This window comes from Pleurodeles waltl, chromosome 6 (genome assembly GCF_031143425.1).
Source record: "Pleurodeles waltl isolate 20211129_DDA chromosome 6, aPleWal1.hap1.20221129, whole genome shotgun sequence".
In the NCBI taxonomy this organism is placed as follows: Eukaryota; Metazoa; Chordata; class Amphibia; order Caudata; family Salamandridae; genus Pleurodeles; species Pleurodeles waltl.
The window spans coordinates 168,458,904-168,486,093 of NC_090445.1; the positions used below are offsets into that span (position 1 = coordinate 168,458,904).

Here is a 27,190-nt window from a genome sequence, read left to right on the forward strand (position 1 = left end):
GGGAAATGGAGTTCAGGCAGTCGCGGTCAGGGGGAGCCTCGGGATTCCCTCTGCAGGCGTCTCTGTGGGGGCTCAGGGGGGACAACTTTGGTTACTCACAGTCGTAGAGTCGCCGGAGGGTCCTCCCTGAAGCGTTGTTTCTCCACCAGTCGAGTCGGGGTTGCCGGGTTCAGTGTTGCAAGTCTCACGCTTCTTGCGGGGAGTTGCAGGGGTCTTTAAATCTGCTCCTTGAAACAAAGTTGCAGTTCTTGTGGAGCAGTGCCGCTGTCCTTGGGAGTTTCTTGTCTTTCTTGAAGCAGGGCAGTCCTCAGAGGATTCAGAGGTCGCTGGTCCCTCGGAAAGCGTCGCTGGAGCAGGTTTCTTTTGGAAGGCAGGAGACAGGCTGGTAGGACTGGGGCCAAAGCAGTTGGTGTCTTCTGTTCTTCCTCTGCAGGTGTTTTTCAGCTCAGCAGTCTTCTTCTTCAGGTAAGTTGCAGGAATCTAAATTCTTAGGTTCAGGGAAGCCCTTAAATACTAAATTTAAGGGCGTGTTTAGGTCTGGGGGGTTAGTAGCCAATGGCTACTAGCCCTGAGGGTGGGTACACCCTCTTTGTGCCTCCTCCCAAGGGGAGGGGGTCACATCCCTAATCCTATTGGGGGAATCCTCCATCTGCAAGATGGAGGATTTCTAAAAGTTAGTCACCTCCGCTCAGGACACCTTAGGGGCTGTCCTGACTGGCCAGTGACTCCTCCTTGTGGTTTTCTTTGTTTCCTCCGGCCTTGCCGCCAAAAGTGGGGGCCGTGGCCGGAGGGGGCGGGCAACTCCACTAGCTGGAGTGTCCTGCGGTGCTGTGACAAAGGGGTGAGCCTTTGAGGCTCACCGCCAGGTGTTACAGCTCCTGTCTGGGGGAGGTGTTAGCATCTCCACCCAGTGCAGGCTTTGTTACTGGCCTCAGAGTGACAAAGGCACTCTCCCCATGGGGCCAGCAACATGTCTCTAGTGTGGCAGGCTGCTGGAACCAGTCAGCCTACACAGATAGTCGGTTAAGGTTTCAGGGGGCACCTCTAAGGTGCCCTCTGGGGTGTAGTTTACAATAAAATGTACACTGGCATCAGTGTGCATTTATTGTGCTGAGAAGTTTGATACCAAACTTCCCAGTTTTCAGTGTAGCCATTATGGTGCTGTGGAGTTCGTGTAAAACAGACTCCCAGACCATATACTCTTATGGCTACCCTGCACTTACAATGTCTAAGGTATTGCTTAGACACTGTAGGGGCACAGTGCTCATGCACTGGTGCCCTCACCTATGGTATAGTGCACCCTGCCTTAGGGCTGTAAGGCCTACTAGAGGGGTGACTTATCTATACCTGCATAGGCAATGAGAGGCTGGCATGGCACCCTGAGGGGAGTGCCATGTCGACTTACTCGTTTTGTTCTCACCAGCACACACAAGCTGGCAAGCAGTGTGTCTGTGCTGAGTGAGGGGTCTCCAGGGTGGCATAAGACATGCTGCAGCCCTTCGAGACCTTCCTTGGCATCAGGGCCCTTGGTACCAGGGGTACCACTTACAAGGGACTTATCTGGATGCCAGGGTGTGCCAATTGTGGAATCAAAAGTACAGGTTAGGGAAAGAACACTGGTGCTGGGGCCTTGTTAGCAGGCCTCAGCACACTTTCAATTCAAAACATAGCATCAGCAAAGGCAAAAAGTCAGGGGGTAACCATGCCAAGGAGGCATTTCCTTACAGTTCTGTATTGAAATCTGCTACGCCTTGGCCAAGAAACAGTCTCCTGAAAGCTTAAGGGCTCATTCTACCAGGGGAAAGGTTGAGACCACTGTGTTAGCAGGTGGAGTTCCATTCCTGGATGTATGCCAGGCAGCAACCTGGACATCTCTGTACACGTTCACCAAACACTACTGCCAGGACAGTCAGGTCTGCAGTGATGGGCATTTCACCTGTTCGGTTCTACAGGACTTCCTAGTTTAACTGATTTGTCCACAGCCCACCACCGAGGTTGCTGTTGCTTGGATATCTATTCAAAGGTAAGGAATCTGCAGCTAGGTGTATATCAGATGAGCAAATTACTTACCTTTGGTAACAAAACATCTGGTAGAGACAATATCTAGCTTCAGATTCCTTACAGACCCACCCATTCCTCCCTGCTCTGCGACAGATATCCAGGATTCGGGATGAAACAAACCTTCAGGCCTTAGTTTTGACACACCTCTGTCTCTGCTCTTCTGGGTCCCTTCCGGCACCAACAACGCAACACGGAACCAAGCAATGGTACTGCTCATGCAAAAATCGTCCAGATCCAGTATGACGCCTAGGAAATTGAAAGGTAAGGAATCTGCAGCTAGTTATTTTCTCTACCAGATAATTCATTACCGAGGTAAGTAACTTGTTTAGATTGGTGCACTTTTTAGATGTTGCTGTTCAAAACATCGATATTTTAGCATAGGCCTTTTTATTTACTTATTTTGTTAGATACATGTCTAAAAAAAACACTCTGCTCTTGATAGTATTTTTTGAGGAGGCTACTAATTCTTTCGACCTAATCACGTAGTAGTGAGAAATGGGAGGATTTAGCAAATGTTTAGGTGCTCCCTGCCAGCATTCTTGGGTGGAGTAGCCCCAGTCTGTGAAGCCATGGTACCGCAAGGGGAAACATTTAATATGAGCACTTACTATTAATTATGCTTCATCCTGTCAGGATCAGAGAGTACTTTGGATGAACTTTTGCTTAATTTATGAAATTGCCTACACTTGCCTCTATGCAAGTCTAACTGCTGTACTGTTTTAATGATGATGCACAATCGAATCCTGGAGTTGGTGCCCTTTTAATTACTTATTTGATCCAATTGTGCTGAACTATCTCTGAACATTTCAACTGTGATGGTTAAGTCCATGCTGCATTATAGGAATGAAATCATTAAAGGATAGGCTGTAGGTAGTGCTTTCTTAATCCTTTTTTGCCTTCTGAGGAAGAGTTTGATATGTTGCCTAAACAGAATGTTTAGTAGTCGTCACCTGCTTTAGTTCACCTCTTGCTTATGGTAATGCTTTGTATCTGGGGCTGACGGAGGATGCTCAGTCTGAGATAATAATGTTCCAGTACACTGGAGTCAGACTGCTTTTAAAGTCCTCCAGCTATTGGTGGCCAGGCTGCGTACACTACTGCATTGGCTGTGGCTTAAAGCACAGGATATCTTTAAGGCACATGCCTTCTTGTGTGTTATGTTCTGCCAAAATTCTGCTTGTGATCCTGTAGGTATGGGAAGGGAGAGGTAACCGCTGTTATCTGTAATCCACTGCCTGACAATTTAAGGGTTAGTTACTACCTTCTACTATGTTTTGAAAACTGCTAAATAGTATGTGTGTTCCACAAGTTTTTCTTACTCTCCATCTCAATGCTTTAATTTCTTCTTATCCTATGAGCTCATAGTTCGAAGAAACCTGAAGGATGTGAGCTCTACAAATTATAGTGTTGTAACACTTAAGGGTCGTTTATCATGGGTTGTATACCCTTAGTAGAGAAGTTTGTACTGGGTGGCCTCTTTCCTGAAACTCATTTGAACATTGGTATACAGTGCACCAAATCCCTTTTCCATGCTAAGTGATATTTGCAGTTGTGAAAGATGTCTGAACTCGGGAGCTGATTAGGGAGGGGGCAGAGCCTGATAGTAGGTAGAAGCAGTCATTATTTAGAAGGTGCCCCCGGTGTTAACTGTAGGGCAGCATCTTGGGGAGGCTGCCATTCTAAGGGTCTTAAGGGTCAATTCTGAGGACACTCCTTGGTCCAGAGTTGAGGCATGTTACGTTTGCTTCTTATCATGAGCTAGAACAGTCATGAGGAATTGGGTCTCATCTCGAAGTGTTCAGGGATGGTCATTTTCTCCATGTGAAGGTAAGCTTTTTTTAAGAGCTGTTCTCCCTGAGTGAGTGTCGTTGGTGATGGCCCACCTTAAAAGGTGCTGATGCATCTCACCAGAATGCCATATCCTTCTATTTATTTATTTATTTATTTTAAATCTTGCGACTGAGTTGGTTTGTGTGTTCTCCGACACTAACCTATTGTCGCAGGGTCAGTGTTTGGGTTGAGTTCTGAAAAGACATAATCTTTTTGTGGACCCTTGAGCTACCTGGTTGTTCTAAACTAATGTGCCAAGTTGTTTGTCTTGCTTGTACTTTGCCATTGATTTGTGCTGTATCACTGTAGCCATTCATTTGTACAATCCTGAATTTAAAATAGTTGCAAAGCCTCTGGGTTGCTGAAACCTGCAAAATATGTTCCGTTTTTGTTTTTAGGTGAAAATGTGGGTTCAACTTCTCATTCCAAGAATAGAAGATGGTAACAACTTTGGTGTTTCTATTCAGGTACAGAATTTTCATAATTTTATTATCTACTTTTTAAAATCAATGTTGCTCTAGGTTAAAAATGCTGTTGCTGGTCAAGGTACAAGAATGTAATTCTTCAGGATCTTGTCTAATAATGGAAGCACTTCTATCTGTTGGTTGTCATCTTCCATTTGAACATGTTTTTAGCTGGTCAAAGTAGCATTGTCTATACCCCAAACTTGCATCCATGCTTGTTGTGCGACCAGTTTGAATGCAGCCTTACTCATTGGTTATAGCAAGTTAGTAATCCATTGTTTAAATCTAAAAATGTTCTATTACTAATCTTCATAGTTGGTGAAGCCTTTTAACAGACAGTGAAAAATGAGTGAATGTCGTGTAGATTTTTAAAACCACATTTTTACCTTTTGGATCTTCACAGTTGGTAACTAAACATTTTAAGTAGATATATTTACTGGAACCTGGCATCCCTCCTCCTGATTAAGCTCTTTAGTTTAATACCTTTAGTAAAACTTTTTTTTTTTTTTTTTTAAATCTATACAAGATTTTTGTAATCTGGTCACCAGCATGTCTAGAGTAAATAAATGACTGATACAAGATCAAAAGTCCCTAATGTCATTCTTCAAGCCTTTGTAAGCATGGGTGTAAAATCTTGAGAAAACAAAAAAAAACGTTTGAGTATGGAAATTATTGCAGAGTAACCGATGCCAGCATTAACTATACTGTTTCGTCCATGGTTGAAACATTACAGATTATGCTTATCCTGTCGCCTATAAGAGGAAGCTACTGTTGATGGCTTCTTGTTTTACAAATTAATTCTCAGTACTTGAATTGAGCATCTCTGAACCACATGAAAAATAAATTACAATTACACACACGTTTTGTGTTGCGTTAGGGTTTAAGAGGTTCAACCTGATATGCATGGTCTGTTTAGCTTCAGCCACACACTGTTGTCTTGGCCGCTTTCTGCATTGTTTGAAATTAGCGTTTGCTTATTTGCAGTTGAGAGGACCTTGAGTTGTGACTTGTTTCTGAGGATAGATAATTTGTTGGCAGGTTTTGCATCTGCTTACAATGCAGGAATAAGTTTCAATTTAGTAGATGCTCTCATAGTGAGAAACTTATCACAAATGAGTAGCAGATGTCTGCTTTGTGTCAGTCAGCCATGACTTGTACTCGGTCACCATTCTCAAGTAGTCCACTGCTGTGGTTAATGGGTACGTCCACTCACCCCTGTTCAGTAGTCACTTGATACGGAATTTCACCCTTTCCAACCAAAGGATAACTTTTAGAATTTGTTTCAGCTGGACGAATGATCTTTTTTTTTCAGGGTCTCAAAAGCATCAGCATGTTGTGATGGTCCTCCTAATGTGTATTTGAGCCACTGTTACCAGGTTAGTCCTCTCGATTGTGTCACTATTGAATGAAGGAAGAAAGGCCTTGCTTCTGATAGCTTGGGCAACTATCTATTTTCACACAGCTATGACAGGTGTTCACCCTAAGTCCTACGTAGTTAGCTCTTCAAGACATGTTCTTCCTCTCTGTGTACTGTACATAACTGCCTGTTGGCAGTTATCTAGTTCTGTGAGTCAAACAAATCTTTCTTTACTCTTATTGTGTTAAGTGATTGGTTGTCTTGAGTTTAGCTGCAAGTATAAACGTTTCATACCTAATGGGTGCCATTCTCAAGCTGCTGAGATACAAAGCCCCAACTGGAAGCAGCAAAAACTGCTTCCACTGGCACCTAGTTTAGGGAGCCCAGTGACAGGCCTACACATGATCGCAGCCTGACTTTTTAATTTTACTACTTTTTCTTGCTGGGTTATGTACATTGTCCTTATCCAGTCTCAGTGGTAATGGCACGAACTGTCCCACAGGCGCCACATGCTTCAGCATAATACAAGTGTGAAAAACAGTCTGGGGGGGGGGGGGGGGTCGAAGAAAAAATGTATGTACGTATGGATGTTCGCCTTTCTTTAGCTAGATCCAGATAAGCACTTAAGTTATTACATGTTTTGCAAACTGTAAATGAGGCTATATTGGCCAATGGCTTTAATTTGCATTTAAAAAAATTATTTCTATATATAATTAATATCAGGAAAAATAGCTGGAACTGTGTTTTGTCCTTACAAATCTCATCCACAAACCTTTTAAAAGGAAGGAGGAGGAGCAGGGCAATGTAGACTTACAGGCTGCAGCTATTAAAAGAGTTGGTGCCTTTAAGGGTTCACAGCTCAATATTCCACCATGCCCAGTAGATGGCAGTTATCCCATTTCTTTTTTTTTTTTTTTTTTTCCTTTCCCTTTTTCATCTGGTTTCTGGTAAGAGGATCTAGGAGCACCGAGCTCTTCTTTTTTTTTTTTTTTTTGAATTTTTTTTTTTATTTTTTTTTTTTTATTTCTCTTTGATAGATTTGAAAATTTCTAGTGGTATTTTCTGACAACCTATTTTTCTAGTCAAAATGACATCTTTTTTTGACAAATACCTTGCCTGTGGCAGGAAGAAGGCCAAATCCAATCTTCATGATGTATGTGTCATCTGCCTTCCTGACTTCTGCCTTCCTGACAGCCACATACCTGACAGATGTCAACACTGAAGGGCCTTTTCCAGGCATACCCTGAGAGACGGGGAGAAGATTCTCCTTCATGGGACAGGAGAGAAGAGGATGGCAGGAGGTGCATTCTGAAGGTTGAACGTTATGTGAGCGAGTAGAGGGTCAGTCCTTTACCAGGGCTCGTCCACCTTCCTCTGGGGTTTTCAGTTGAGGGAGATGCAAAAAGAGTAAAATTCTTCAAAAAACATCATTCTAGGTCGATGTCGAGGCAAGATACAGTGCTGACATGTTCTTCATCGAGAGCTGGGCTGACATTGAAAGACCAAATTTGCTGTTGATACATAGGAGGTTGATGTTGAAGGATTCTGACGTTGAGACGTGGGAGATGCTCAATGTCAAGACATGATTATCAACATCAAGAAGCCTGTTGACTTCTAGGCATTCCAGGCCTGCGGAAAGCCTCAAGAGGTTGAGACCAGGAAGAATAAACCCTGGCTTTAGAGGATAATTGTACTCTGTATCGTCACCAGTCCTTCTTCTGGATTCTCTCCGCCAGCTCCTGCGCCACATTTTTCACCTCCACCTTTTCCTCGAAAACAACTTTAGAAGATTCTTCTCCTACGAGACCTCTTGCTTCTTCTCAGAGATAAAGGTCTCCTCAGGCCAGATTGAGTGCACAAGAGCCTTTGAGACATCCATCATTTTTTGCACTCCAAGATGCTCCTCTCGGCGCACTCATACTAGGTCCAGGTCACGATCAAGATGGTCATTCTCTTCCTGGAAGATAACTGCCAACACTGATTGATTCTCCCCAGCCATAGGTCTTGTCAGTTGATGACATCAACACCTTCCAAGAGGTGCTTGTAAGAGGAACTACAAAACTGAACGTTTTGTTACCTGCTCCATCATTGACCATACCAGTGAATTATTTATGTTTTAATTTTTATGTATGTATGTATATATGTATATATATGTGTGTGTGTGTGTGTGTGTGTGTGTGTGTATATATATATATATATATATGTGTTCGATGGCATGTGTAGCTGCAGATACATATGCTGTGCATATCCCGCTATCTAGTGTTGGGCTCGGAGTGTTGCAAGTTGTTTTTCTTCGAAGATGTCTTTTCGAGTCACGAGATTGAGGGACTCCTCCCCTTTCAGCTCCATTGCGCATGGGCGTCGACTCCATCTTAGATTGTTTTCTTTCCGCCATCGGGTTCAGACGTGTTCCTCTTCGCTCCGTGTTTCGGTTCGGAAAGTTAGTTAAATCTCAGAAAATTCAACGGTATTGTTTGTGTTCGGTATCGGGTTAGTTAAAACAGATCGACACCGAATTTTGAAGAGCTCCGGTGGCCCTTCGGGGTTTCGATTTCCCCGGCGGGGCCTGGTCGGCCCGACCTCGTGCGTCTTCAAGGCTAATGGAACGGACCCCATTCCGCTTCTGCCCCGAAAGCCACAACAAGTATCCTTACACAGATCAGCATCTGGTCTGTAATTTATGTTTGTCTCCCGAACACAAAGAGGATACCTGCGAGGCCTGTCGAGCGTTTCGGTCGAGGAAAACGCTAAGAGACCGGAGAGCAAGAAGACTTCAGATGGCGCTGGCATGACACCAACAATTGGAGGAAGAGGAAACCTTCTCCATCGCGGATTCGGACGAGGCCGAAACCCAACAGACGCCGAAAACCGTGAGTAGAACACCCCTGGCCAAAACTCACGGAAAATACATAAGCCCAGGGGACGCCACCGCCAGCAGGCCATGGCTTAACCCGAAAATTAGGTGATCGGCCAATGGCACTGAAAAAGGGCACACACGTGTCGAAGTCATCCGACTCCGGTCGAGATACCGGCACAGAACAGGCTCGACCCCGAGACACTGGGTCAGAGCAATCTCGGCATAGAGAAACCAGCACTGAAAAAGATCGGCACTGAGAAATCGGAACACCGAAAGCCAAAAAAGTGTCTTCGGAGCCGAAAAAGACGGTTGAAAAAGTTTCGATACCGAAACATCCGGCTTCGGAGCCGAAACCAAGTTCATACACTGAGGAGCAGGGACTGTCCTCACAATTGCAAGGACACAAATTTGACCAGGAGCTAGAGGCTGGGGAGCCAGATTACACGCAAAGAAGGCTCCACATTCAAAAAGAGACAGGGAGAATAAGAACTCTCCCTCCAATCCGAATGAAAAGGAAACTTGCTTTCCAAGAGAAAGACAAACGACCACAAGCAAAGGTGGCAAGACAAGTAACTCCGCCACAGTCACCACATCGCTCACCACAACCATCACCAATGGCCACTCCACCAATGATGCAATCCCCAACGCATACAGGGATGAGCCAAGATGACCCTGACGCATGGGATCTTTATGATGCGCCTGTATCAGATCAGTCATGACTGCTACCCAGCGAGGCCATCACTACCTGAGGACAATACTGCTTACACACAGGGGGTGTCCAGAGCAGCCGCATTTCACAATGTCACCCTGCATGCAGAACCAATTGTAGATGACTTTTTGTTTAATACTGTCGTCCACACATAGTCAGTACCAGAGTCTCCCTATGTTACCTGGAATGTTGAAACACTCCAAACAAGTCTTTCAAGAGCCTGTGAAAGGCAGGGCCATCACTCCGAGGGTGCAAAAAAAGTACAAACCACCACTAACAGACCCTGTGTACATCACGCAGCAATTAACTCCGGACTCAGTGGTAGTAGGTGCAGCTCGCAAAAGAGCAAACTCACACACAACGGGAGATGCACCACCACCCGACAAGGAAAGTCGCAAGTTCGACGCAGCGGGGAAAAGGGTTGCGGCACAGGCAGCCAACCAATGGCGCATTGCCAATTCACAGGCCTTGCTTTCGAGATACGATAGAGCTCATTGGGACGAAATGCAACACTTCATCGAGCATTTACCCAAAGAATTCCAAAAGCGTGCAATTGGTGGAAGAGGGCCAGAGTATCTCTAATAATCAGATACAGTCGGCAATGGATGCAGCAGAAACAGCTGCAAGAACTGTAAATACAGCAGTCACCATACAGAGACACGCATGGCTACGCACCTCAGGATTCAAGCCAGAAATTCAACAAGCGGTGCTGAATATGCCTTTCAACGGCAGAGGCACATTTCGCAAAACACAGTTCAGAGGGGGGTTTCGGGGACAGAGCACAGAACACTCAACCTCACAAACAAGGCCCACATACCAGAGCCAGTATCAGAGGGGAAGTTTTCGGGGACAATACAGAGGGGGACAGTTCCCTAAAACTAGAGGGAAGTTCCAAAATCCCAAGACACCGCAAAATAAACAGTGACTCCAGTGTCACAAATCCCCAACACAGTGGGGGGGAGACTAACACATTTTTACCAAAACTGGGGGGAAATAACAACAGACATGTGGGTCCTAGCCATTATCCAACATGGTTATTGCATAGAATTCCTACAATTCCCTCCAAATGTCCCACCGAAAACACCCAACATGTCCAAACACATGGATCTATTACAACTGGAGGTCCAATCGTTGTTCCAAAAAGACGCAATAGAACTAGTACCCAATCATCAGAAAGGAACGGGTGTTTACTCCCTGTACTTTCTCATACCCAAAAAGGACAAAACTCTCTAAGACCTATCTTAGATCTCAGAACACTAAATCTTTACATCAAATCAGATCACTTTCACATGGTGACACTTCAAGACATAATCCCCTTGCTCAAACAACAAGACTACATGACCACATTAGACCTCAAGGATGCGTATTTCCATATACCCATACATCCTTCCCACAGAAAATACTTAAGGTTTGTAATCCAAGGGATACATTACCAGTTCAAAGTGTTGCCATTCGGGATAACAACAGCGCCAAGAGTCTTTACAAAATGCCTTCCGTAGTGGCAGCCCATATCAGAAGACAGCAAATACATATGTTCCTGTATCTGGACGATTGGTTAATCAAAACCAATACGCAAGAACGGTGTTCTCAACACACAAAATATGTTATAGAAACCCTTCAAGCTAGGGTTCTCACTCAACTACCAAAAATCACACCTACAGCCGTGTCAAATGCAACAGTACTTAGGAGCAACAATCAACACAAAAAAAGGGATTGCCACTCCAGGCCCACAAAGGATACAGGCATTCCAAAACGTAATACAGGCCATGCACCCAAACCAAAGGTTCCTGGTAAAATTAGTGATGAAACTACTAGGCATGATGTCCTCATGCATAGCCGTTGTCCCAAACGCAAGATTACACATGCGGCCCTTACAACAGTGCCTAGCATCACAATGGTCACAAGCACAGGGTCCACTTCAAGATAGAACATACACCTCGCTTCAATGGTGGAATACTATAAATTTAAACCAGGGGCGGCCTTTCCAAGACCCAGTGCCTCAAAACGTGATCACAACAGATGCTTCCATGGTAGGGTGGGGAGCACACCTCAACCAACACAGCATCCAGGGACAATGGGACACTCAACAGAAACAACTTCATATAAATCACTTAGAACTACTAGCAGTATTTCTAGCATTGAAAGCATTTCAACCACTAATAACCCACAAACACATTATTGTCAAAACAGACAACATGACAACCTTGTATTATCTGAACAAAGAGGGAGGGACACATTCGACACAATTGTGTCTCTTAGCTCAAAAGATATGGCATTGGGCGATTCACAACCGCATTCGCCTAATAGCGCAATTCATACCAGGAATTCAAAACCAATTAGCCGACAATCTCTCTCAAGATCACCAACAGATCCACAAATGGGAAATTCATCCCCAAATACTACAAACTTACTTCCAAAGATGGGGAACACCGCAAATAGACCTATTCGCAACAAAAGAAAACGCAAAATGCCAAAACTTCGCATCCAGGTACCCACAGCCTCACTCAAGGCAATGCGTTATGGATGAGTTGGTAAGGGATATTTGCATACGCTTTTCCCCCCTCTCCCACTCCTTCCGTATCTAGTAAACAAATTGAGTCAAAACAAACTCGGACTAATACTGATAGCACCAACTTGGGCACGACAACCTTGGTACACAACACTACTAGACCTATCAGTAGTGCCTCATATCAAACTGCCAAACAGACCAGATCTGTTAACACAAACAACAGATCAGACACCTGAATCCAGCATCACTAAATCTAGCGATTTTTTTGCTCATGAAATCTTAGAATTCGGACATCTAGACCTTACAAAAGATTGCATGGAGGTCATAAAACAGGCTAGGAAACCAACCACAAGACATTGCTACGCAAATAAGTGGAAAAGGTTTGTTTATTACTGCCCTAATAATCAAATCCAACCATTACACGCATCTGCAAAAAACATCGTAAGCTACCTACTACACTTACAAAAGTACAAGTTAGCTTTTTCATCCATTAAAATACATCTCACAGCAATTTCGGCTTATCTGCAAATTACGCATTCAACTTCATTATTCAGAATCCCAGTCATAAAAGCATTTATGGAGGGTTTGAAAAGGATTATCCCGCCAAGAACGCCACCAGTTCCTTTGTGGAACCTCAACATCGTATTAACACGACTCATGGGTCCACCATTTGAACCCATGCACTCATGTAAGATACAGTACTTAACATGGAAAGTAGCCTTTCTAATAGCTATCACATCTCTCAGAAGAGTAAGTGAAATACAAGCCTTTACCATACAAGAACCCTTTATACAGAGACACAAACCTAAAGTAGTTCTACGCACAAATCCTGAATTCTTACCTAAAGTTATATCACCGTTCCACTTAAATCAAACAGTGGAGCTCCCATTGTTCTTCCCAGAACCAGATTCTGTAGCTGAGAGAGCATTGCATACATCAGACATCAAAAGGGCACTAATGTACTACATTGATAGAACCAAACAAATTCGCAAAACAAAACAATTGTTTGTTGCTTTCCAAAAACCTCAGACAGGGTATCCAATATCCAAACAAGGCATTGCCAGATGGATAGTTAAATGTATTAAAACCTGTTATATAAAAGCAAAAAGAGAACTGCCCATTACACCAAAGGCACACTCCACTAGAAAGAAGGGTGCCACCATGGCCTTTCTAGGAAACATACCAATGACTGAAATCTGTAGGGCAGCCACATGGTCTACGCCTCCTACATTTACCAAGCATTACTGCGTGGATGTGTTAACACAGCAAGCCACAGTAGGACAAGCAGTATTAAGGACATTATTTCAAACAACTTCAACTCCTACAGGCTAAACCACCGCATTTGGGGAGATAACTGCTTACTAGTCTATGCACAGCATGTGTATCTGCCGCTACACGTGCCATCGAACGGAAAATGTCACTTACCCAGTGTACATCTGTCGTGGCATGAGACGCTGCAGATTCACATGCGCCCTCCCACCTCCCCGGGAGCCTGTAGCCGTTTTAAGTTGACAAAAAATTAAACTTGTAAATTTGTAAATATATCACTTTTAGTCACATTATGTACATACATACTTACTCCATTGCATGGGCACTATTACTATATACACAACTCCTACCTCACCTTCTGCGGGAAAACAATCTAAGATGGAGTCGACGCCCATGCGCAATGGAGCCGAAAGGGGAGGAGTCCCTCGATCTCGTGACTCAAAGACTTCTTCGAAGAAAAACAACTTGTAACACTCCGAGCCCAACACTAGATGGCGGGATATGCACAGCATGTGAATCTGCAGCGTCTCATGCCACAAACAGATGTACACTGGGTAAGTGACATTTTATTTATATTTATATATATATATATATATATATATATATATATATATATACACACACACAAAAGACAGAGCAATGTTTTATTTTATTGTATTTCAAGCAGTTTGGAATCCAGAAATACGTGCAGAATCAGATAACTGCTGTGAAAAGGTTATTGGGTTAAAACAACAAACACGGCTGGTGAATGATTCCGATCTTGAAAGTATGTTGAACATTGCAATCAGAACTAAAACCAATGCACATTTAAACAAAAGGAGCCGCGTTAATTAATTAATTATGTCACAGTGCGAATAAGAAGCCCCAGGTGGGCTATATTGACAACTACGGATCCCATAAGGCCTCAACACATATAAAAGCTATGTTGATGGAAATAACGCGAGAACACAGATTTAAATCCACTTGATAAAGACGGACAGTCGAAACGCATTGTGGTGCTGTGGTGCTTGTTTGATGCTGTTATCAGTCAAATAAAACTTCAAGGAGAAAGCTTCCAGGAGTGCAGGGCCCCCTTTTTTGTTAGATATTTAATGAGGGACTCCGGTCTTGTCCCTAACGCTGGCACCAGCAGTCAGAGTGTTCTGCCTGAGAGACTGATTTGTTGTTGGAAATATAGAAAAATAACTATATATATATATATATATATATATATATATATATATATATATATATATATATATATATATATATATATATATATATATATATATATATATATATATATATATATATATATATATATATATATATATATATCCGACGTCACATCTGGAGTAGACAGATGTAACATGGAGCCGCACAACACCACCTGTTGAGGCACAAGAGAACTGTTTTAATGTTTCCGGATACAGTCTGCTACCTGGGGAAACTTTACAACATTTGGAATCTCCAATTGAAATATCTACCAGAAAATAAGTTACTGAAGGTAAAGCTGTTCCGGTAAGTAACTAATGGGTCCGGAACATCTCTCCTTAACTTTGACGTGAAGAGTTTCTTTTTGCTTTACTGCATATTATGGATTTAGTTCTGGGGACATGCCCCCACCAATTAAGTTTGAGTTTAAAACCTCAAGTTGATGTGGTAGACATATGTCCATCACAGATCCAAATGATTTTCTTTGGTGTCTGAGATCGAGGCCCAAGTCTTCCTCGTGAACTCTACCTTCAGATGAACCAAAGGACTTCACAGTAGGAGGTGGAGCGCTTCATGTCCTTTGCTGGAGATGGCCTTGGGGGTCCTCGTCGGCCAAGGACTAAGTCTAGGATGAGGCCCAGGTCTCCATCTTGCTCTTCCCCAAGTCTTTGCAGGAAAAGAAGGTGCATCACAAAAAAGCAGTCCTCCTAACCCAGGAAGTCAAAGGCCATGGGTAAGTGTCTGGCTCATGCTTTGCACCAGGTCCTTCCACTCCACAGCCAAAGTTAGTGGCCTTATCCCTCAGATTTCTCTGACCGCACAGGTATTCTTCCCTAACATCTATGGGTATGCAGGCGTACCCAGATTTCCCAGGGTCTGGTGCACATTCATCCTTTTTCTTTAGGCTATGTTGGATAATTTTGGAGGAACAACCTGTGGCCCACACGGGGCTCCACTCGACAGCCCACCTTTGGCGCTGAGCAATCCCCTGGTAATGTTCTCCAATATATTTTAAAAATGGTGCAGCTTCTGGTTAGTTACGAGCATTGCTAGCACCACCTCTTCAAGCGTCTCACCTGCCATCTTTCAAGAGAATGAAATCAAGAAGAGCATCTCAGCTGCCTGAAGAGGAGTAATATCAAGACCAAGCACCCAATCCCCAAAGGCAGTATTGGTATACCATTGACCTTCTCTTTAGCTGTGGCAAGTAGCGAACCTAGCAGGTTCAGCGAATTTGACAGTTGACAGCCTAAGTTTGTCATTTTGCTAACCACGAGTGGTGTCTCCACCACGAATTGGTTCAGGATGTGCTTGAGGTGGATCTTTTTGCCACTTGCTCCAGCGCCCATTGCCCGCTTCAGTCCGGAAAAGCCTGAGATGCTTTTCAATTGGGGTTGAAGGTTTTCTGTTCACTATGCTTTTCCTTCCATACCCTTGATTCCTTGACATCTGAGGTAGATTCACTGGTACTAGGCCTAAACTATTCTCATTGCCCCAGACTGGCCGAGAAGGTTCAGGTACACAGACCTGCTCATTTCCCTGTGTGCAGCTTGGACTTCCGCTCGGTGGACCTTCTCTCCCAATCACGGGATCTGATTGTGCACCCCAGTCGCTGGATAAAGTTTTAATGTGTGGACAATGAGTAGCGTCATTGTAATTCCTTTCAATTCCCTCTGGATGTGGTTAGCGTGATTCTGGATTCTCTCTGCAGGTGTTGCCGTGGGGCTGCAGGGAGGTCTTCTCAGGGTGGCCACGTCGTGGGAGTCGCCTGGGGGTCCTCGCTGCAGTGTTGGCTTCTCTGGACACAAGCTGGGGGCGTCGGGTGCAGAGTGTTGGGGACACACGCTTCTGGAGTGAGGCTGGAGCCTCTTTAAAGATGGTTTCTTCTTGGTTGTTTAGACACCCTCTGTCCATGTGAGTTTCTTGGTCCTTTGGGTTGCATGGCAGTCCTCTGAGTCTGCAGAGGTCGCTGTTCCCGCTGGATGCAACGCTGTTGCAGGTTTTTGAGTCCGGAGACAGGCCGGTAGGGCTGGGGCCAAGTCAGTTGTCATCTGTCTTCTCTCCAGGGCTTTCAGGTCAGCAGTCCTTCTTCAGGTCATCAGGAAATCTGATTTCTTGGGTTCAGGGTCACCCCTAAATACAATGGCTACTGTCCTTGAGGGCGGCTACACCCTCCTTGTGTTCCCTCCCTTTGAGGAGGGGAGCACCTCCCGATCTCTATTGGGCTAAATCCTCCAAAACAAGATGGAGGATTTTCCATTGAGGTGGTCACTTCGGCTCTGGTCACCTTATGGGTGGACCTGGCTGAGGGAGTGGTGACTCCTTGTTTTTTCATTATCTCCCAGGACTTGCCTCCACAAGTGGGGGCTGTGTCCGGGGCCAGGCATCTCCACTAGCTGGAGTGCCCCTTGGGCATTGTAACACGAAGCCTGAGCCTTGGAGGCTCACTGCTAGGTGTTACAGTTCCTGCAGGGGGGAGGTCTGAAGCACCTCCATTCAGTGCAGGCTTTGTTTCTGGCCTCAGAACACAGTCTCTTACCCCGGGAGGTCAGAAACTCGTCTTCCCAGTATTCAGTGTAGCCATTATGGAGCTGTGGAGTTCATTTTGGCAAACTCCCAGACCTTATACTTAATATGGCCACACTGTACTTACAGTGTCTAAGAGTGGACTTAGACACTGTAGGGGCATATTGCTCATGCAGCTATGCCCTCATCTGTGGTATGTTGCACCCTGCCTTAGGGCTTTAAGGCCTGCTAGAGGGGTGACTTACCTATGCCACATATTTTGTGTGCATCGATACCTGAGGGGGATGCCATGTCGACTTGCCTTTTTCTCCCCACCAACACACACTCACTCACTCACTCACTCACTCACTCACTCACTCACTCACTCACTCACTCACTCACTCACTCACTCACTCACTCACTCACTCACTCACTCACTCACTCACTCACTCACTCACTGCAATGGCAGTGTACATGTGTTAGGTAAGGGGTCCCTTAGGGTGGCACAACACATACTGCAGCCCTTAGGGATCTTCCCTGGTCATAGGGCCTATGGTACCACTGATACCTTTTACAAGGGACGTATCTGTGTGCCAGGGGCGTGCCAATTGTGGAAACAATAGTACATTTTAAGTGCAAGAACACTGGTGCTGGGGCCTGGTTAGCAGGGTCCCAGCACACTATCAGCCAAGCCAGCGTCAATATCAGGCTAAAATTGTGAAGGGGGGGGGTGGTTTAATCGCAATAAGGAGCCATTGTCCTACAACTATGCACTGTGAAATATAGAAATAGCTGAGACTGAGTTTGTATATAGTTGGTTCTAAACTGTGGTGTCATGGTGTGCAAAATAACGATAGATTGGGATGCAGCCCAAGTACTTACCTGTGGCTGCATTAATTCAAGCATTCCATCCATCACTTTTTGTATACTCTAGTGTGCCACCTTAAGTGGGGAGGGTATGCCCAGGCGTGTGCTTCATGCACTCTCAATGGCAATAGAACCAAGCTACTGCTGGCTGATGAGTCTGTTTAAAAATGGATGAGAACTGATGTTGGGTTGCTGGGGTGAGTGCCTTATATTGCCAGTGATGTCACCCAACTTCAGTTCTGGCATCAGGGTGGAGCAAGCACCCTCTACTGTTGCTAGAAGGCTGCATCAGAAGTTTCCAGATCCAGTCTGGCACCTGGGATATTCAAAGGTGTGCACTCTGCAGGTAGATGGAGTATCTGCTAGTAAGATGATTACTGAAGGCATGTAACATTTTCTGCCAACCTGATAATGTTTGCTATTATGTTTATATTTCTCTTTTCACCAGAACTCCAGTAGCTCTTGGTGCAGTCATGCAAACTAGTTTTAACCGAAGCATTGAGTATTCATCACCACTCTTCTATTCTATCCATTTGAATCTTTCTGCAGGAAGAAACAGTGGCTGAACTCCGGACAGTAGAAAGTGAAGCAGCATCTTACTTGGACCAGATTTCTAGGTGAGCTTCTTCAGTTTATTCCCCTCTTCCTTCAGGCATTTAGGCACACATGTCCTCAACATAAGCTCTTATTTCCCCTTTATCTTTTACTAGATATTATATCACCAGAGCCAAATTGGTATCAAAGATAGCAAAATATCCACATGTGGTGAGTAAAGTTGACTTCATGTGTTATGCATGCATTTGATACTTGTGCTCTTGTAGTTCAGGCAGTAGCGGTTTTCATTAAGATTGATGTTACCTGGATTAACCCCCATCCTACACTGATATTTAGGAGATTACTATCTACTTTTTAAGTGGGAGTCATTTAAAAGCATGTTTGATTTAGTGGCGCTTGCACCAGTGAATTTATTTTGAACAGTTTGCCTGCAGTACAGCTATTAAATAGCATGATCCTATTTCTGATCAATTGCATTGTAGTTTGAGATTATGTAAATATTTAATTCACAAATGTTCAGGATCTATTTGCTCATCTACTAAAGGCATAAACGAAGGCATTCAAAAGCAGTGCCCTGGAAACCAAGTAACTGACTGTGGAATGATGGCACTCTATTGACTCCCCCCTGCCGGCCCACGCCATCTTCAAAATCAGCTGCACTATTTACAAAGCCATCATGACCAGAACCACCACCCCTCCAAGTATCTTGCAGGCAAGATCACCATCGCTGGTTTTTGCTGCACCTGCAAGCCAGTGCTCCATCAGATTGTATATTGAAGTGTGGAAGAAAAAAAAATGTAAAAAAAAAAAAATTACAGCAGCATCCCTTTTCTGCCTATGCAGCCAGGATCTGTAACAACCTTCACCTATTGCAACCACTCCAGCATTGCTCCCGTTTAGGAAAGTGCAGACAAACGGTCATGTCGTCCGTTAAAAATGAATATATTATTTCTGCCACTTCATTCAAAAGCAGAAAAAAGAAGTCGCACCCAACGTGTCATCTTCTCAAGCACAAGGCTTTATTTGAAATAACAATTCAAAAAAAGAAATCCAATAAAAATTTTTACTTCTAAGATGGCAACACGTTTCAACACAAAAGTGTCTTCATCATGGCCAAATTGAAAAAAACCTGTGCACTTTCCTGTCTGACCTTATATACCCCTTATTCATAGACATAAAAGAAATACTACCATCAGCAGGGAAACCCAAATGGTTTCACTATATGTTCCATAATTACTAACTGCAAAAAAAAGGGGGATGAATTAAATAATTAAAATAAGATAAAATAAAACTAGCAAAACAATTTAGAACATTAGATGCATAACTAAAATATTTCCAGCATCATTACCACTTATAGTTAATCATATTGCCCGTTCCAGATAAGGTTACCAAGTAGCAAATTAATTATTCTCCATGCCAGAAAAACAAGGTACCCTCATGCCTGAAACCTTTAACTAATGAAAATAACATGGGAATGCCACAAGTTTCAACCACTACCTATGTATGAAAACTAACCAGAGCGCCTATTGGGGGAAATCAAAGAGAGAGAGCACGCCTATTCATTATTAAATTGTCACATTAACCCTACATGTACATAAAGTTACTCATCCTTGTTTAGACCCCCCCGTGTCTTAGTCCCAAGGAGAATATTATATTCTGATTCCCTTATCCTAAGGAGTCTCTCTCAGTCCCCTCCATGCATGTTTCTCTCGATTTTATCAATTCCAAAATATACCAAACAGTTGGTACCTCGGTTATGCATCTTTGACCAATGTCTCGCAACTGGGTATGAGGAATTCTTAATGGCTCTTTAGTGTTCCAGAATATATTTTCGATGACATGTGCAGCTGCAGATATACATGCTATGCCTATTGATTCCGACATCAAGTGTTGGGCTCGGAGTGTTACAAGTTATTTTTCTTCAAAGAAGTCTTTTAGAGTCACAGGATCGAGTGACTCCTCCTCTTCGGTTCCATTGCGCATGGTCATCGACTCCATTGTTGGACTGTTTCCCCGCAGAGGGTAAAGGAAGGAGTGATAGAGTATATAAGTGAAAAAAGAGATGTCCATGCAGACCAATATATGCGTTATAGTTGTATAAGAAACCTAGTAACGAACTGTACAGGAGCAAACTATTTATTATTTACTAGGTTTGTGATGATGGGGCTATAACCTTATTAGTAGCAAACCTTTATTGATTGTAAATGCCCTTGCAATTGAACTTTAACTATTTTAGTGATAACTTTAGTAATATTAGCCGGCTTGGAAGTAAACTCTATTTTCAGTTTGTAATCTATTGGACAATTCATTGGAAACCTGAAGTAATTTTATAACTGCTCCCAATTAGCTGGTGTTGTGGGCTGGTCCCACTGCTCTGCATACTGATTTTGATTTAATAATCAGTAATTGTTGTTGCATCATTAACTTTGTAAGTAGCAAGCAATAAAAAAGCAAATCAAGATTCTCAAAGTATTAAATACATATATAAATATGTTCAGGATGTTAACACTATCTCAGAACCAGACCACTATCAAGGGTGGACATAAATTAAATGGTGCTAGCACTATAATCATGGCCAACTGAACATCTCAATTGGAGCGTTTCTACAATAAGTGCTTGAAGCAACAAATTATTTGTTTTGCGGCATCAAGTACTAGTCACAACGTTCATATTGGACTGTTAATTTGCCGTACAGTAGTGATATCATTTAACACTGCTGATGCTCCTTATTCAGTAACATGCTCTGAAATTGGTTCTTTTTACTGTTGACACGATTCAGTTAATGAAATAAATACTGAAAGAGTAAAGGGCATTTATGATATGAATGACACTTTGGGTGATTCAGATCAGTTTACTGATTTGGAAGTAATAACGGATGTACTAAGGATTATTAACTAATTGCAAAACGCTAGAGTCTGTAATTCAAGAATCCAGTGAAGAATACAAGGGGTTCTGTCCAGCCTTTTGAGGAACTCATGACTGATGCGGTGTGGACTCGTGCTGAAGTGGTGCAAGCACTACCTGAGTATATGATACAGGTGCATAGAACCTTAGTCAATGACTTACATTTGATGCTTGCTGACTACTTCAAGTGTTTTTAGGAGGCCACTCACTGGGATACTAAAAATATACTTTTGAAGCAATCTGCTCCGTCATGGTCCTGCGTGATCTGCAAATCCTTTTACACTGTAGGAAGTTGGCTCTGTATGTGCTATTTCAAAGTAAGGAATAGCATGCACAGAGTCCAAGGGTTCCCCTTAGAGGTAAAATAGTGGTAAAAATAGATAATACTAATGCTCTATTTTGTGGTAGTGTGGTCGAGCAGTAGGCTTATCCAAGGAGTAGTGTTAAGCATTTGTTGTACATACACATAGACAATAAATGAGGTACACACACTCAGAGACAAATCCAGCCAATAGGTTTTGTTATAGAAAAATATATTTTCTTAGTTTATTTTAAGAACCACAGGTTCAAATTTAACATGTAATATCTGGTTTGAAAGGTATTGCAGGTAAGTACATTAGGAACTTTGAATCATTTCAATTGCATGTATACTTTTCAAGTTATTCACAAATAGCTATTTCAAAAGTGGACACTTAGTGCAATTTTCACAGTTCCTGGGGGAGGTAAGTTTTTGTTAGTTTTACCAGGTAAGTAAGACACTTACAGGGTTCAGTTCTTGGTCCAAGGTAGCCCACGGTTGGGGGTTCAGAGCAACCCCAAAGTCACCACACCAGCAGCTCAGGGCCGGTCAGGTGCAGAGTTCAAAGTGGTGCCCAAAACGCATAGGCTATAATGGAGAGAAGGGGGTGCCCCGGTTCCGGTCTGCTTGCAGGTAAGTACCCGCGTCTTCGGAGGGCAGACCAGGGGGGTTTTGTAGGGCACCGGGGGGGGACACAAGCCCACACAGAAATTTCACCCTCAGCGGCGCGGGGGCGACCGGGTGCAGTGTTAGAACCAGCGTCGGGTTCGCAATGTAAGTCAATGAGAGATCAAGGGATCTCTTCAGCGCTGCAGGCAGGCAAGGGGGGGGCTTCCTCGGGGAAACCTCCACTTGGGAGAGGGACTCCTGGGGGTCACTTCTGCAGTGAAAGTCCGGTCCTTCAGGTCCTGGGGGCTGCGGGTGCAGGGTCTTTTCCAGGCGTCGGGACTTAGGTTTCAGAGAGTCACGGTCAGGGGAAGCCTCTGGATTCCCTCTGCAGGCGGTGCTGTGGGGGCTCAGGGGGGACAGGTTTTGGTACTCAGTCGTAGAGTAGTCCGGGGGTCCTCCCTGAGGTGTTGGTTCTCCACCAGCCAAGTCGGGGTCGCCGGGTGCAGTGTTGCAAGTCTCACGCTTCTTGCGGGGAGTTTGCAAGGTTCTTTAAAGCTGCTCCTTTGGATAAAGTTGCAGTCTTTTTGGAGCAGGTCCGCTGTCCTCGGGAGTTTCTTGTCGTCGAAGCAGGGCAGTCCTCAGAGGAGTCAGAGGTCGCTGGTCCCTTTGGAAGGCGTCGCTGGAGCAGAGTTCTTTGGAAGGCAGGAGACAGGCTGGTGAGTTTCTGGAGCCAAGGCAGTTGTTGTCTTCTGGTCTTCCTCTGCAGGGGTTTTCAGCTAGGCAGTCCTTCTTGTTGTTGCAGGAATCTCATTTTCTAGGGTTCAGGGTAGCCCTTAAATACTAAATTTAAGGGCGTGTTTAGGTCTGGGGGGTTAGTAGCCAATGGCTACTAGCCCTGAGGGTGGGTACACCCTCTTTGTGCCTCCTCCCAAGGGGAGGGGGTCACAATCCTAACCCTATTGGGGGAATCCTCCATCTGCAAGATGGAGGATTTCTAAAAGTTAGTCACCTCAGCTCAGGACACCTTAGGGGCTGTCCTGACTGGCCAGTGACTCCTCCTTGTTGCTTTCTTTGTTCCCTCCAGCCTTGCCGCCAAAAGTGGGGGCCGTGGCCGGAGGGGGCGGGCAACTCCACTAAGCTGGAGTGCCCTGCTGGGCTGTGACAAAGGGGTGAGCCTTTGAGGCTCACCGCCAGGTGTTACAGCTCCTGCCTGGGGGAGGTGTTAGCATCTCCACCCAGTGCAGGCTTTGTTACTGGCCTCAGAGTGACAAAGGCACTCTCCCCATGGGGCCAGCAACATGTCTCTAGTGTGGCAGGCTGCTGGAACTAGTCAGCCTACACAGACAGTCGGTTAAGTTTCAGGGGGCACCTCTAAGGTGCCCTCTGTGGTGTATTTTACAATAAAATGTACACTGGCATCAGTGTGCATTTATTGTGCTGAGAAGTTTGATACCAAACTTCCCAGTTTTCAGTGTAGCCATTATGGTGCTGTGGAGTTCGTGTAAAACAGACTCCCAGACCATATACTCTTATGGCTACCCTGCACTTACAATGTCTAAGGTTTTGTTTAGACACTGTAGGGGTACCATGCTCATGCACTGGTACCCTCACCTATGGTATAGTGCACCCTGCCTTAGGGCTGTAAGGCCTGCTAGAGGGGTGACTGACCTATACTTGCATAGGCAGTGAGAGGCTGGCATGGCACCCTGAGGGGAGTGCCATGTCGACTTACTCGTTTTGTTCTCACTAGCACACACAAGCTGGCAAGCAGTGTGTCTGTGCTGAGTGAGAGGTCTCCAGGGTGGCATAAGACATGCTGCAGCCCTTAGAGACCTTCCTTGGCATCAGGGCCCTTGGTACTAGAAGTACCAGTTACAAGGGACTTATCTGGATGCGAGGGTCTGCCAATTGTGGATACAAAAGTACAGGTTAGGGAAAGAACACTGGTGCTGGGGCCTGGTTAGCAGGCCTCAGCACACTTTCAATTGTAAACATAGCATCAGCAAAGGCAAAAAGTCAGGGGGCAACCATGCCAAGGAGGCATTTCCTTACATACCCCAATACATTTATCAGTTGCACAGTGTTCACTTCACCCATCGTTCCCCTTTGATGCTGTAGTCTAGTCCGCCAGAAAGCCCAGATACAGATGTTGATGGTCTGTTAGTAAATAAAGCTCTGTTTTCTGGGCCAGAATTGGTTGATAGAATCACACCTTCTCTAGGTTATGCCATTCCCCCTGCAATGGAGCACTACTAGAAGATAATGGTGTTTCAAAGAGGGTTGTTTGCCAGTGTCTACAAAGGAGATGGATTGCTTTCTTTATGACTTTGAAGATCCAGCAAGAAAAACAGTTAAAGCAATTCCAGTTATGAATCGTATTTGGGCAGAGGGATTAAAAATGAGGACGCTGCAGTAATCTTAAGACTTCACAAGAAGTGTAAGACTCCCGAAAATACTCCTGCATGTTTAGTTGGTCATCCCCTTGCAGACAGTCCTGCTAGCTACCCAATGATGCAAAATAAACCAGACTTCTCCTTGTGCAGCACCATCTGACCGAGAAGGCAGGAGAGTTGGTAATATTGGCAAACATTTTTCTGTTACGGCAGCTGCCTAAATCAGAGCTGCCAAAACCTTGGCACTACTTGCCAGATATGACCTCCTGATGTGATCCTGTATTAAACCATATCCGGAACACCTACAGTGTACAAGAAAACTGAAGTTAAAGCTATTCTGCAGCAGGGGTAGTGAACATCTTCATCATTAATTGATCCTGCAAAGGACCTTGCTGCTTCTGGTTTCAGGCAACTTGCTGGCGCAGCAGTGTTGCGAAGGCTGGGTTGGCTACATTCTAAGTCTTTCAGACCAGAAGTACAAATCAGGATCTTGGATATGATGAGCAATGCAGAAGCCTTGTTTTTGTGTCCTGAAGATGAGACTTCCTAGGTCAAGTCAAACTACTGAGGTGGCAAGATACCTATGTGTACTTCATTGAAGACTTCTGCAGGCTATTCTATGCGTAAGAGGTACAGAAATCTACTCTTACAGAGGCGGCTATCACCTAGATAGATGTTAGCAGTATACTGTCCTTCAACACCCTGCAATCAAACCTACTAATAGCAGTATAAAGCTCCACCCCGTGTCCTACAATAAACCAGCCTTGGGCAGAAGGGCTGGAATTCAATAGCTGGGGCATCGCAGGATCCAGAAGGCAGTGACAAATTGGCAGCGGTTACAAAACAATGAAGTGTAAAGATCCTTATTCCAACCATTGGACTATCATAACATCAGACCACCAGGTGTTGGATACAGTATGGTGTCACTTTCGAGTTTATCCAGAAGCCTCCAACAACACCATGTAAAATGCCCCATTACCATCTTCACCTTCTACAGAAGAAAGGGGTGATAAAGAAAAGGTCCTAGCACCCCATCGGCTTTAATTCTTTTATCCCTGTGTTTTTTTTGTTTTGTTTTTGTTTTAATATGGAAGAATTTGGAGAGTGGAGACTAATATTGTATTCTGATGGATACACCTACCTGTGGATTCCTCACCAAAAGAATTCTCCCCTCGCGCCAGCCTTCGACGGAAATTTCTTCTAGCTCTGCACGTCGACGATGACGTCACAATCGCCCGACTCCACGCGACGCCACATGACATCATCCAGGCAATAAGAAGCCCTCGTCGACGTGCAGACGTCGGTTCCCTTTTTTCTGTGCCCGAATAACGGTTGTTTCTTCGAGGCTCACAGGGAGCTACTGTTACCAACTGTAGGTTACGATGTCGCAGCCTAGAAAATCCGGCTTTAAACCTTGTAACCAAATCGGGGGTCGGATGTCGGTTACCGACCCCCACGATAACTGCCTCTGGTGCCTTAGTTCAGATCATGAGGTCGAGGCGTGCGGTTCGTGCCAGCGCATGAACCCTAAGGCGCTCAAAGAAAGAGAGGCGAAGTTATTCTTGGCTCGATCCAAGAAAAAGAAAGAGGCGTCATAGGAGGGAGTCTTTGTCGAGATCCTCAGTCTCGCCGCCATCATAGTGGCTCTCTGCGCTGTCATGGATCTCTGCGCCGATCGAGCAAGGGTCGGTCCAGGTCTAGATCTGCTTCTCCGTCTGCTCGGCGTCGTCAGACGTGGGAGATAAGCCCGACCGTCACCCCTCCTCCTCCGGCGACCCCGAAGTCACCCGGGTAGGTCTTTGAGGTCGAGCCTCTCCAGAGGCCTGAAGGTTCTCCTGGCCAGGAGTTACCCGGACCCTCTTCGGCAGCTTTACTGGCGCCGGTGCAGCAACAACAGTACCCGGCTTTCCCGACTCTGGGATCGGATCCTGCAGCGTTTTTGAACGCTATGTTTAACATCTTTGCTTCCATGGCGCCGGGTGGAAGTCACGCAGGTCCGTCTGGTCCTTTGGCCTACGATTTGGGTGTTCTGGCATCTTTCAAGTCGGCGCCGTTCACCCCGTTTATGCCTACTGCGTCTGAAGCGGCGCCGATGACTACGATGTCGGCCAGGATGGCTACACCTGTTACGGCGCCGGTGGATTCGCCTCTGATCCCATCGACGTCTAGGATTGCTGTGGAGCCGGAGCCTCTGGCTTCGGACGGATCCGAGGCTCGGCGCCGACGGAGGTCTTCGGCGTCGGCTGACGCCTTGTCGACTCCAGGCTTGGAGTCCAGACTTAGATCAAGGCGTCTGGCCCTCCGTCTTTTGGAAGAAGAAGAGTAAGCAAGGCAACACCTGGAGGAAGGAGAAGTTGTTGAGCCCTCAGGTGACTTCCAGGGTCTAGACTCAGCTAGCGGCCTGGACACTACCCCGGAGTGGGATCTAGCTTCTCCTGGGGAGATCACGGAGGAGGCAGCTACGTTCCATAAGGTCATTCGTAAGGCTGCAGACTTTTTGGATATTACTCTTCCCACCGCGGAGGTTAAGAGAAATTTGTTGACTGAGGTTCTCCATCCAACATCTGCTTCTGCTGAGCCTCTTCTTCCATTCAATGAGGCTCTGGTGGACCCTATAAAGGATATTTGGATGAAGCCTGTATCCACCGCTGCAGTCAACAGGGCGGTGGCTCGGCGTTACAGGACGGCGCCTGGGGATCCGATGTTTCTCTCCAGGCAACCAACTCCGGAGAGCCTTGTGGTCCAAGCATCATGTTCCTCCAGATCCTCTCCTGGCTCATTTCCTGGGGTTCCTGCTGATAGAGAGTCT

The 27,190-nt window shown here is 45.0% G+C and overlaps 1 protein-coding gene across 2 annotated transcripts in view; it reads left to right on the forward strand.

Moving 5' to 3' along the window:
• The window catches only part of PSME3 (proteasome activator subunit 3), a 201,045-nt gene that overhangs the window by 66,504 nt on the left and 107,351 nt on the right, over nucleotides 1–27,190 (forward strand). For both annotated transcript variants that reach the window (XM_069237733.1, XM_069237734.1), the window contains 3 exons: nucleotides 4,290–4,358; nucleotides 18,172–18,239; nucleotides 18,333–18,387. In XM_069237733.1, coding sequence (XP_069093834.1) covers nucleotides 4,290–4,358; nucleotides 18,172–18,239; nucleotides 18,333–18,387 — 192 coding nt within the window. The remainder of the gene's footprint in view (nucleotides 1–4,289; nucleotides 4,359–18,171; nucleotides 18,240–18,332; nucleotides 18,388–27,190) is intronic.